At 42.5% G+C, this 13,011-nt stretch overlaps 1 protein-coding gene across 7 annotated transcripts in view; it reads right to left on the minus strand.

Moving 5' to 3' along the window:
• The window catches only part of EFCAB5 (EF-hand calcium binding domain 5), a 38,810-nt gene that overhangs the window by 1,674 nt on the left and 24,125 nt on the right, over positions 1-13,011 (minus strand). For all 7 annotated transcript variants that reach the window (XM_056506854.1, XM_056506852.1, XM_056506857.1 and 4 more), the window contains 11 exons: positions 11,514-12,302; positions 10,195-10,409; positions 8,835-8,988; positions 6,491-6,792; positions 5,670-5,842; positions 4,728-4,956; positions 3,876-4,028; positions 2,617-2,714; positions 1,614-1,867; positions 1,042-1,271; positions 757-853 (listed from right to left, as the gene is read on the minus strand). In XM_056506854.1, coding sequence (XP_056362829.1) covers positions 757-853; positions 1,042-1,271; positions 1,614-1,867; positions 2,617-2,714; positions 3,876-4,028; positions 4,728-4,956; positions 5,670-5,842; positions 6,491-6,792; positions 8,835-8,988; positions 10,195-10,409; positions 11,514-12,302 — 2,694 coding nt within the window. The remainder of the gene's footprint in view (positions 1-756; positions 854-1,041; positions 1,272-1,613; positions 1,868-2,616; positions 2,715-3,875; positions 4,029-4,727; positions 4,957-5,669; positions 5,843-6,490; positions 6,793-8,834; positions 8,989-10,194; positions 10,410-11,513; positions 12,303-13,011) is intronic.

A 13,011-nucleotide genomic window follows, 5' to 3' on the forward strand; every position in this document is an offset into this window, starting at 1 on the left:
GCGAATTAGTTTAATATATACAAGAACACATGAAAAGGAGCTATGACTGCCTCAAGTGTTTACTCTTTATCAGCAGGCAGGGTATTGTTGATAAATACCCCCAGCTAAAGTAATAACTGTTGTCCACATTTGGCTTTTAATAGGCCTCTCAGACCGCTTTTAGATCATGAAGAGAAAGATCTCAACAGGAACAAGTAATTTCTCTTGCAGAGATATTGCAAATAATAATAACAGCCTCTTGACTGCTCTGGCACCAAAAAAAAGCTCATGTTCATTAAAGGAGAGAAAGACAGACTGACAAACAGCTCCTGTCTGTGGCCCATGAGTACATTAAGCACTTGGCAGATGGTGTTTACGAAGAGGAGGGCTCACACTGTGTCTTCCTGTTTGGAGGTGGGTCAGTCTCTAGGGCAAGGCACAGAGATCTGAAGCAGATTTACTTGCCAAAAGAACCATCATTCTTCATGCTTCTCAGGAGGTTTACAATGAGTTCACTTGTTCTGAAAGGTTTCAAAGCTGATCTGCTCTCCTTTTCTGAAGGCACTTAATTTTGAGTTTAAATTTAACAGGTTGATTTCTATTGACCAGAAAAGATTGCAGATATTTAGGACTTGTTATCTGTTGTTTAATCTATTGTGAAATCAAAATTAATTTCTGAAGTAAAGCCCTTTAAAACAGTCAAGTGAATGTTGCCATTGGCATGGTTTCATTGTTGAACCATGTCTGGTAACCTCACAATGAGTTTATGATATTTACCAGTTATGAGGTCCAGCAGCAGCTCTACTTGAACTTGCACAGATGAAGCAGTTGGATCAAAGCAATAAATCTCCTTAATCAAATTGTCATTAAGTTTCTGCAATGGGAGTACAAAAAGATTAGGGTGTTAGTTAAAAGCTTTCAGAATGAAAGACAGATGAGAAACATATAGGAAATCTATAGGTAATTAATTATTTCACTGTCATTTTCCCCTTGGCAAATTCCGCTGTGTCTTCTAGGAGGAGGAGGAATAGAAAACAAACTCTCAACAATTTGAATTCTCACCAGTTTACACTGACTCCAGCTCTCAATCTCCTCTGAGTCCTTCCAGTGTGGATGCAAAAGCAGCAGCACAGCCTTAACTACATCGTGTACCAGAGCTGGGGGTTCTGCACAGCTCTTTATTCCAGCAAAGCTCTGAGCATTGAATTTCTGGACACACTCACGCAGCTCCTGCAGCATGAACCGATGGAATAAAATCCCTGCGTGCCTCACATTTGCCACACGTTCTGCCTCTGCAATCAAAAACAAACCTCTCAAGAAGCTGCTCAGAAACATCTGCTACCGAGGACTTACATTACTGACTGACAGTTTATGTGCTAGGTCCCTGAGGGCAACAAGGTGTCTGCTTCACACCTTTGATTTCAGCATGAAGTGCCCCGGGAGCCAGAGTTAAAATCTGCCCATTCTGTTTAACTCTACTCTGCTAAGCTGCCAGACTTGCTTGAGAGTAGTTTATATATACCAAGGATTTGTATTTGTCTTTTCATATTTGTAGGAATGATACTTTTAATATCATTTTACTGGGATTCCTAATTTCACTCCAAAAAGCTATCTCACAACTGTATGCACAATACCCAGCACTTGTGTTGGTTCTGTTTCCTCTAAAGACCTCTGCAGGATCTCTGAGCAGGCAGCTTGAGCCATCTTTAGCATTTTCTGCAGGTCTTTCTGTTCCTCAAGTGGTAATTTCTTCTGCTGTCCGATGCTGATATCAAATATGCCGAGAGTTTGTCTTGATAGGTCATGGAGAGGTACTGCAATGTGATATTCTCCATAGACAGAAGTGAGAGTGACCTCTGAACTCTCTGTGCACTTGAACAGGTAATCTCTGAAATAAGATGTGCTAGGGTTTACCATCCTGGTTTGTTTTGGTGATTTACTTAGAGTATTTAAGATGCCATTCATATCTTGTTGTTAAAATAAAGGTATTACATTACTAAATCATAGTTTGTTTCCTTGAACTGAAATTTGCACAGCTCTAAGTATCATTCAAGGCATGTACACAAAAGAAAAAATAGCATTGAGAACACAATATTCCTTAGCCAAGGTGATTGCTTAAAATCATGAGAATTTAACAAATCTGGCTTTAAAAGCAGTTTGCTGTTTCTAACTGCATTGACGTTTGCTCTAGACAGTTTTATAAAAAGTAAAAACCAGTTGCTGGAACAGCAAATGGCTGTTCAAGCAACTTTCACAACAAGGATGATATTCTTAAAAGACAAGTCTGTGAGGATCTTGGCAGTGAAAGGAAACAGAGAATTGAAGGAAATGGGACTAGTATGGCCAGGAAAAAATACAGATTATTCTAAAGAGCAAAATGGTTCAGTGTAGGTTGTAATCCTGCAAACCTTGGCAGCTCAGCTGGTAAGCATTAAGTCAGAAGTTTTTGCAGCCTAAAGTCAAAAAGAAAATATTCCTTAACCCTTCACAGTTCAGTGCCATGTGCATAGACACCAGAAGCCTTGATAGTGAGAGAGCTGCAAAAGCTGAGACACTCTCAGGGCTGCACTGCCAGGTGCCTCGTGTAATGTGGGTCAGCCTGATGCAACCAGTCCCATTGCAGGTGCTGGAGAATACCTGAGGAGGTTTTCCTCTCTGAGGAGAATAACAGGAGGGCTGTGGATTTCCTTTTGTCCTGTGTTATCTGTAGTGATCACCTTACACAGAGCACAGTCCTGCCAGAGAGAAAAGAAAGGTTTAGCAGCATCCAAGGAAGGAACAGATATTTTGAAGCTCGGAGAGAGAGGAAATGGTTTCTTATAGGAAACTCCCATGTACATTCAAGAGCAATGGGGTTGTTTAAAGACATCTCCCAACACTTCTCAGTTTTATTCCCAGAGACGGATGAAGAATGTGCCCCGGACCTCCCTCAGCCACACTATTTAATCTGCTCCAGGCTCCACACTGAGGAACACCCACAGACCTAGAGGTTTCCATTCTCTTTCCCATCCTTCTGCAGTCCTTTCTCATGCCATGTTTGTGTCAGTGTGTCTTGACACATGAAAAGCACAGAGGGGAGTGAGTGACCTGGCTATCAGGCAGCTAACAAGGGAACAGTACTGAGCCTGGAATGACAACAGAACACTGCCAACATAAACCATGCTTATCAGAGGAAGCAGCTGAATTATGGCTGCAGCAGATGTTGTACAGACTGGGATGACATGGGATCAGTCCTAAATATTCCGTATACTTTTTGTCTTCTTAACTCACTGGTACATGAGGTGACAAGCTTTCCAGGACCTGAGTGCCTGCTGAACAACAGGAATATGACCTGCACGAAGTGGGGCTGCATTGACAAGCTGGCTAATTGGGAACCAGGCACTTCCTGAGCTGTATTTACATCTTGGCTGCTGACACAAGTTCAGAACAAAGAGCTAATACATTAGCTGGAACATTCTCTTGTCCATATAAAATACCATTATTTTGACATGCAGAGGATCTCCAAAGAGAAGCATTTCCCTTAGTAGAAGTCCCAGACAGCGAAGCTATGGATGGATGGATGGGTGTGGGGTTCTGCTCTATTGGTTGCTATGCAGCAGTGAACACTGAAGTAGGAGAATATTCTCTTTTCATATGGAGAAAGGGTTATACTAGCAGTGCTCTGGAATTCTTTTACATGGGAGGATGAAAAGAATGAAGAGGGGTCTCCTTTACAGAGGCAATCTTCCCTCCCTACCTTTGTAGCCCTTTTGTTGCACGAGCTGGCACAAGAATCTTGTGCAGGCTTCAGCTTTAATGATAAAACCACTGGAAAAACACAGGCAGCTGGAAATGGCACCACGCCTCTAAAGCAGCCTTTCAGCCCCTGATGATTACAGACATTTTCTTTGCAGTACCTTGTCTTTGCCAGGTGCCACCAGATAGGTTGTGATAGCTTGGATGCTGGGTGTCCTGGGATACAACCAGTCCAGAGCCGTGACAACCACTTGTAGGACATTTTCCTGCATGCAGATGTAGTGGTAGGCTTTGCTGAATGCATAGCAAACTCCCTGTGAAAGCAGAATCCTCCAAGTGAGCCATACAATTCCACAAAACTTTGGAGAAAAAAGCTGATGCAATGTTCATGTTGTAACGAATTGCTTTAACCAGAATTTGTAAAGTGGAAAAGTGACTGTGAAATGTCCCTTATCAAATAATGCCCTGAAGTACTCAGTTCCCAGTCACAGCCAAATCCTTAAGCAGACAGAGCTGACTTTTAGTGGAAATAGCCAAATGGACTGGTAAGGTTGGCTTGCTGCGCTCCCTGCTGCCCAGATGATGCATCCACAGTGAGGCTGATCCCAAAGAGCACCCCAAAGAAATCTGGATGGCTGTCACTTATAATTATTCCACCATGTAAAAATTAAGGTTTCATGTCATTTTACAGAAACCAACACAAATATGAGATTGAGAGATTCAGGAAATAAAAGCTGCTATCTTTGGACTTCACTCAAAAGGTAAATTAATCTCCTAGTCAAGAAAAGATGAAATAAATTATTGATGAAGTGATACCTCATAACAAATTTCAGATAAGATGCTAATCAGCAGGATACTGATAAGGTGCTCTCCTTACACCACTTTCACCATATACTGCAGAAGGGGACCCACAGATATTTTTTTAGTTGTATATATTACATTTATGCAGAACATGTAAAATTCACAAGTTTTTTGCAGGTTGGAGTAACAAACTGCTTTCTGATGGTGCCCACCTCATAGAAAGTGATCTCATGTATCTGGAAGATAGATTTCTCATCCTTGTCCTGAAGAGTGTCAAGTCCTAGAATGCCAAAAACTCTCCAATGAGCATCATACAGGGGCAGCACCAGGAATGAACCTGTATTCTCCTCCACAAGGCGGGCAGAGTTCCAGAAGTGAACGTTTCCATGGAGCTGAGCTCTTGGAACATAGATTGGCTTTCCCTGGTCAATGGCTGCAAAGCTGAAATATAAATTTATGAGGTTTGTCAAGAGGAGCAGAAAACCTTTTTGATGCAATAAATACTGCAGCTTTGATCTGTCCCTGTTTTTGGCATCAGAGAAGGAAGGTCTGATCACACTCAGCAATACCATATTTACCTCTTGCATCCCAAAGGCAGTGGTAATAAAGAGACACTTTTCATCCTTAGGACATTTTAAAAACATCAACTAATGAATGGAATGGAAAGGAATAGAGAAGTAAGCAGCAGTTACATTTAATAGGCTAGAGACAACAATGTTTAAAGAGACAAATATGTCTGGCTTTTGGAAATGACAAGTGAAGAAGCATGAAACCTGTTTATAGCATAAACAGTAGGGAAGGAAAGGCATTGTTCTCAAAAATATCCTGCGGATATAAACTGGCATAAGGGAATTAATTTTTAAAGAAGAAAATGTAGGCCCAGTGCCACAGACATTTGCTAAAGGATGAGATTTATTAGACTGTGAGCTAATCTCCCCAAGGAAAGGACTGAAATCCCAAACAGAACAGTTCTAAGCAGACCATGAGGAGTATAAGGACATGTATAGGATATTGGATCATTCCACAACCATCTCTTGGGAGATTTCCTCTCTGGAGTACTTCATCAACCTCAGTTTCCAGTGTGACCCAAACACTGCCCCATACATTCCAAACAGTTTAGAGGAAAAGGAACAGGTATTTTAAGCTTTTCTTACCTGACACCTTTCATGTCTCTGTGCAGTGCTTGGTTGAGGACATGGGGAGCATTGTCTGCTGTACAGGCCACATAGCGCAGGAGAATCTGTCCCTGCTCTGCGGGGAGCTGGTTCTCTTCCAAAAGGGCAATATATGCACTGATTGTCCCGTGATTCCCATGGGCTTTCATGTCCTAGCAACCAAATGTTCTTCATTACAGTCTGCACATTAGCCACTGGCACTTATTTAATGGACTTAGCACTTGTTTAATTTTTGCTGAGATGCTGCTCCGGGTCACTGAGTTTGTGTGTCACCAACCCCATGACATGGCTGGTGTCTCTGCTGTGGCCATGTCTGCCCAGTGCCCCCTGTGACAAGCACAAACACTCAGTATTTTGATTGGCAAGGGAAACTGATTTCCTTTTTCTGTTGCTAATGGGGAGAAGTAAATAGAAAAATAATCCTTAACTATAATCTGTGCCTTAAAAAAAGTCCTATGGATTTCTTCTCCAATAGGAGATTCCTTTAAGAAAAAAACAAACAAGTGCCAGAATTGCCACATTTACAAACCTAGACAATACTGCAAGAACACTTCAGCTACACAGAGAGAAGTTTGGCTTTCAGAAGGGCTTTAATGGTGAGGAAAAACAGCTAAAGTTGCAGCTGTAAATTAACAATGAAACAATTTCCACTACAAATTAACCACCTTTGTCCCAAACTGACTTCTGGTGTTTTAATTTCAGAAGGTCTAAAACTACAGCTATGGATTTCCAGATCTGACCAGAGACAGACAAAATTATCCACGAGGTTCTTTCAGTACTGGCAGAGCAAGGATGCCTACCTGGGACAGGGCCTTAATCATTGCTTTGTACACTGGTTCCATGCTTGTTACACTCCTCTCAGCCGCTTGCTGGATATCCTGCAGCCATTTCCACCTGGCTGAGCTTTGCAAGCTCTTGGTGTGACTTTGTTCCACACTTCGTTCCACACTTGTGGTCAGGAATCTGATCAAGTTATCAATAGTTTCATCCTCATTGCCAGGGAACTTGGAAGCAATTAATTCAAGGAAAGTCTGGAATGCCTTTGGGGATAGCTTCTCCATTCTACAGAGCTCAGGGTATTGGGAGCAAAGCTGTTCCTTTGCTAGTAGAAAAAATAAATAGAAAAATAAGACAGGGAAAATCCAGTTTATTAAACAGTTTTGCAAAATACAAATCAAGACTTAAACAGGCTTTGAGTGGAGTCCATCCAGCCCATCCTTCTAGATTTCTTTCAGCTATCTCCTACATGAAAGTGGTCACACCGGCAGGTAATCTCCAGTCTCCAAACTGGACGCATCCTTTTCTCTAGATGCCTCTGCTTCCCTCCTATGAGAAAGAATCGCGCACAGCCCTGGTTTCTCTGCTGAGCTCCGCAGCCGGTGTGTCAGAGCTGTCCCGGCGCGGCGCAGGCTCTGCCCAGCCCCGGCTCTGGGCTCACGGGGGTGCTCTTGCACAGCCTGAGGAACGTGCGGGCGCTGCCTGGCTCCGGGAGCCCAGCCTCCTCGGCTTCTCTGTGATTGATGATTCCATCATTTTTTTCTGCATCCTGTTTTCAAATCCTGTTGGACCCGAAGATGTCCCTGGTCATGGCAGGGTATTGGACTAGGTGATCTTTAGAGGTGCCTTCCAATCCAAACCATTTTGTCATCATTATCACAGATTTTAGCTGAAGAAGTAGCAAGTACTAACTTGGCCCCAGTTGTGGTGGGGCCATGATATTTAATGCTGTCTTATGCAAACCCATCATCTAAGGAACATTCAGTATTCTAATTTAATTTCTGATTTTCTGACAGAACTAGGATGGAGAACTTTTTGATCATATAAAATGTTTGGATTTTTACCTCCATTTTCTCCTCACTTTGAAGAAAGGGATGCAGAAAAAAATACACATAAAGTTGAATGTGGTATGATCATTTCCTTCATTACTGAGTCACAGCATAATGAATTATTTCCCCCTTTATACCTAATTTACACTTTTCACTTGCAAGGGCAATCAAATAATTCTACTCACTTTTTACTCAGTGTTTCCCTCCAGAAGTGCAATGTCTGTGAACCTTTCCCCCAAACCTGCCTGTTCCATATCCTTGAGAGATTAGGTTGAATCTGCTAGAAATAGTTCACGTTGCTGTTAGGTGGTATTGATTTTGCTATGCTCTCTTTCTATTTTTTTGTCCTTTAGTTTATGAGCCCTTCATGGAAGGGACTGTGTCCTTCCATATTTCCATGGTATGTTCTGGCATGCTTTGAATATAAGAGAGCAGTGAACTGCCAGTTTCTGCTGGGTGGACAGCCTGGAGATGATTAACTGTGACATGCTGGTGTGCTCCCCACCCCACCAGCTGCCTCCAGTGAGCTGAAGGATAAAGAGATTTTGATGGTTGCCAAAGTGAGCCATTTTAAGTGATTTGCAGGAGAACAAGCAGCATGAAGACAAGCATAGAGATGAAAAAAAAACCAGTCCTTTCCACCCAAACACACATGCAGACATGTTCTTAATTGTTAATACAGTGTTTCAGAGCACCTTTTGCCCACATGTTGATATGCATGAGGATGCCAGACAGGCTCAGATGAACCTGCAGCACTTCCACTGGACCCAAGTCTTTTTTATCATGGACCAAATTTGCTAAGTTTATGCAGTAAAATAACCAACAGTGAAGTGATACTCAAAGCTGCTCTGTAATTCATGAGAGCTGTGTGACAGTGTGGATAACTACAGGCTATTTGAGATCTACAAGGAAAGCTGTTCTCTCCTGTGAGGTACATTCCTGCTGGAAGCACAGTAAAATGTATCTATTAAAAATAGCTGGATAACACAGATGGACTGGACTATAAGTGCAAACATGTCCTTAGGCTTTGTGTGTGCTTTTTCACTGCCATATCACATGTATACATTGCATGTTACAGCTGAAATAATTTTTCAACTCATCCGAGTATCATTAAAACATTGAGCTACCCCTCTGCCTGGGAATCTTGCACAGGAGGAGGGCATGGAGCAATGCATTCATAAATAGGTCTGGGTAACTGTTCCTTTCTATTTTACACCTCATACTGTGTATGCTTATGACTGGTGCTTGCAACAACCTCATTAGCCCTGTCACTGAGTGGCTGAAGATGAAGTGGCACAGAGCAGAGATTTTTCCTTACCCTTCATCAAGGCCTCTTCTCCCATTCCCTTGAATGGTCTCAGAACAGCAATCACCTCTTCCAGTTCTAGAGACCCACATGCACTGCTGTCCCACTTTTCAAAAAGTGTCTCCAAGAGCTGTTTCCTTTGGGCCATGTGAGACATGTGTTGGACCTGCAACAGAGGAACAGTCGGTGTTTGGTGCTGATGCTGGACACTACACAAATGGGGACACTACACAAGTGTGGACACACTCTGAAGTGGTTGTGCCAATCACATCATTCCTGTGGGCCAGGCTGAATCTATACATACATGGCTCAGACCTAGAGATGAATCATTAAACCTGGGAGATAACTTAGAAACACTAAGCACAGGTGACAGTTCAGTTTACCAGGCAGGAGCAGCACTGTAGAGAGTTATTTCACAGTGAACAAATGAAGCCTGTGCTGGATTTAAGGTGAGGTCAGCTCAGGTAAGTGCAAGTTTCCCAGAACACAAATGTCTCCCCAGCAAGAGCTAACCACAGCCTTGTCAGTGACACCCCAAGATGTGACAGTTCATATTTCTCTGCACTGTTATTTTGCTGGTGCTGCCCTGAAGTGTGTGGGCTCCAAGCAACGTTACCATTTGTCTTCTAAACCCAGCACAGAGGAATAACTGGCTGGAGTGGAATTCTCTCAAAGGCCAAAATACTGGCAGTGTGTGCTGTGTTCAGTGAGGACTATGGAGCCGTCAGATCCAATATCTCATTCAAATTAGGTCAGCAGCACAGAGGGAAACCAGAAAGAGGTCTGAGGAAAACATAGCTATATTAATGCACCACAAAACAGACCTGAAGTGATATGAGGCACCCTCATGCTGAGCATGAGGAAGGGGAATATTTTTTCAACACATGGCAAGAGTACCTTGTAACTGAAACACAAAGAAGCCTGTGCACATTCACATCCAGCCATGCACATAGCAAACCCAAACACACTTGTTTTAAAATCCTCCCCAAACATCTACAAGCTCCTATGTACATGCCAGTGCAGTAGGTCAGAGATCAGGTCCTTGGCTATTATAAAGGTGAATAAGCAGAATGGAATGTTTTGGGCTCTTTCACAATTAAGTATCAACTGTTGTCTCTCTGAGTCTGGCTCTAGGACAGACAGACAACTTCTTACAGGATGAGTCTGTCATCATTTCCAGAGCTGAGGGCTAGGGAGGGAGCATCTGTATGAAAACAAAAGGGTAAAAGGTCTCCTGAAGGAACTGAGGATGCAAGGCTGCAAGTAGAGAGCTCTGCCAGCATCATATTAACAGTTGACTTTGCTAAGTGTCTTTGGGCATTTGCTTGGTTTTTGTTTGGACATAAGATCAGCAAAACTTATCAATATTTACTTTTTCTAGTTGTTTCTTTCTTTCCTCTTCTGTCTGTTTGTATTCTTGTTTGATAAATGCAGTAAGCCTCTTCACAATAGGCAGAGAAATATCTTCACCAACAAAATTGTCCATGAGCTGTACAAACTGTGGTAGGGTGAGGCAGCTTGCAGCAAAGGAACTCTTAGTACAAGAATCCTGACGTTTCTGAATCTCTGCCATGCTGGGACCTGAGTCTGAAAGGCAGAAAGCAGTGTGTCACAGGAAGCCAAATGCTGCCCTAAAGCCAACCACGTGGCAGCTATCAACACAGCCCTCAATCCTGCACTTCCTATCCAGGGAAATTACGGCTGAATACAGACTGACTCCATGCTGAGTAAAGGCCTTAATCTGCTTATACTCTTCTAATAGTAGCTCTACAGATCCAGTCTGGCATGGATGCCATCCTACAGCCAGGTCAAACCCGGACTACAGGTGAGCTGGAATTGCTCTTACTCAGCAGGGGGCTGTCTGAGACAAAGACCTCATTGAGGGACTGCTGTCCCAGACAAACAGGATGCACGTCCAAGGACTGACTGAAAGACAGGGTATATGTGCACTGGAAGTTTCCACAGAAAGCTGTAGGTACCAGGGGGCTGTGCTGTCAGCTTTACAACCCTTAACATAATGAATCTCTCACTGGATTGCTCAATCAATGTAGACCCAGTTCTTGCAGTGTTCTAAACTCTGAGACAAAAGAGTGCTCACAGAGTGCTCGCAAGGAGGTTGGCCCTTCTAAGATGTTTAAGAAAATGCCTCTTTGAAACACAGTTGTCTGATCACAGCCTTCCTAGAACAAAGGCCTTTGAAGACAATGAAGTAGGATCATCCTTGGAAACACAGTGAGAGATTAAAATAAAAGGTTCCTGCTAGATGATCTCATAGCACATCTTCCTATAGGCAGTCACAGTCTAAAAGTTATTTAAGTAATTTCTAGATCTAATGTGCTCAGGTTCATGTCTTGCTATAGTAATATTACAGAGTGAAACAGAACATAAAGTTTCTCCTTATTATAAAACCACTGCTGCTTCACAAAGTCCCTCCTTGAATTAAAGTGTGTGCTTAGCACCTTGAATACAGATCACTAGCAAAGTGACTCACCTGCCATCCTGCAGAGGAGTAGGCTCTGAAACCTTGGCAGAAAACACCGTACTGAGAAGGTAGCAAAGCTTATGGCCTTCTCTACTCAGAAATCACTCACATGGTTTTGAAATGAATTTAAAACACCTGGTAGTTAAACCAGCCCAAATATATACATTGAAAATTATTACAGTCTGTCAGAAAAAAGGAGAACACTTTACCTTTACCCTGGCTGGGCAGAAGGTCCTCACCCTGCACTCTTGTCTCTGAGCTTCTCTCTTGGTCAGACTGGCTCTGGTTGCTTGCAGGGGTTTCTTTCACAGCCTCTGCAGCTGGAGTGTCCTGTTGGGAATCAGTGACATCCGTGTCTGTCACGGCTCTGTCTCCTGAGGCTGTGCTTGTAGCTTCAGGTGCTGTCTCTGTAACTCCACTGTCCTCTTGGTCAACTTGCCCTTCTGATCCAGGTTCTGTGGCTGAGGTATGATCTCCTTCTGGTTTTGTTTCCATCTCAGGCTCTCTACCCAGAATGGATTCCTCTGATTTTCCTGATCCAGGTTCTGTGGCTGAGGTGTGATCTCCTTCTGGTTTTGTTTCTATCTCAGGCTCTCTACCCAGAATGGATTCCTCTGATTTTCCTGTTCCAGGTTCTCCATCTGTACCGAGACTGCTCTCAGCAGAGGCTGATCCTGGGAGAGCTTCATCCTGTCTGTCTACAGTTTCAGGCTCAGCTTCCCTCTCAGTTTTGGTGTCTTCAGGGGAGCTGGGTTTCTCACTCTGGATGGTATCTCCATCCAAATCAGTAGCTTCAACAATTCCCTCTGTAACACTGGTGCTCATTCTGTCAGTCCCTTGCCTATCATCATCTATAAGTTCATGTCCTAAAATCTCTCCTTTAGAAATTTCTGTTTGAGACAAGACCAAATTTTCACTGAGTTCCTCATAAACTTCCTTGTCACCAAGGCTTCCCCAGAAATTCATAAGATGAATATCTTGTAGCTCAATTATTGGCCCTAAAACAGAAAAAATATGTGTAAGCTGATAGTTCGCACTGGTTTTATGTTCTTTAGGATTGCATAAGAAAATTTAAAGAAAAAAGGTAATGCCAAGTAAATACAAACTACCAGAATGTATCTTCTGCAAAGACACATCTCAGGAACACAACACTTCAGAATAATGTCTTTGCTTGCAGAGATCTGCACTTCTGGCTATGCATTAGATGAGTTTTCCTTTGAAATAAATACTTCATCATTCTCTACACTAAGAAGGAGAGATGTAATTCACCTTGCATTTGATGTCAGCAGTTAATTAATGTCCAATATCTTTTAAATATTTTAGTTTTATGCAGATGATTATCTGCTTTTTTCTTTATCTTTCTTTATCTTCTGTGCCTGGTGGTATTCTAGTGCAAACACAAAATTAACTTCTAATATTGCCCCATGAGAAAGAACAATTGCTTCAGAAAGAATCTTTCTTTAATTCTATTTCCCAAAAAGTACTTCAGAATTCTGTAGAAAGGAAAACTTCTGGATGCTGAAGCATTTCTGAACGTTGCATTACAGATTGCCAAACACATTTGCAAATTCTGGTGTATAGATCACAGCACTCATCTGGGTCCTTTTGTAGGCCCTGTTAATTTCTGATAACACCTATAAAACATATCTGAATCATCCAACCTTGTGTGGCTCCCAATGTTTTAACCACAACTGAAACATCCTATGT

This window comes from Oenanthe melanoleuca, chromosome 19 (assembly GCF_029582105.1).
Source record: "Oenanthe melanoleuca isolate GR-GAL-2019-014 chromosome 19, OMel1.0, whole genome shotgun sequence".
Taxonomy (NCBI): Eukaryota; Metazoa; Chordata; class Aves; order Passeriformes; family Muscicapidae; genus Oenanthe; species Oenanthe melanoleuca.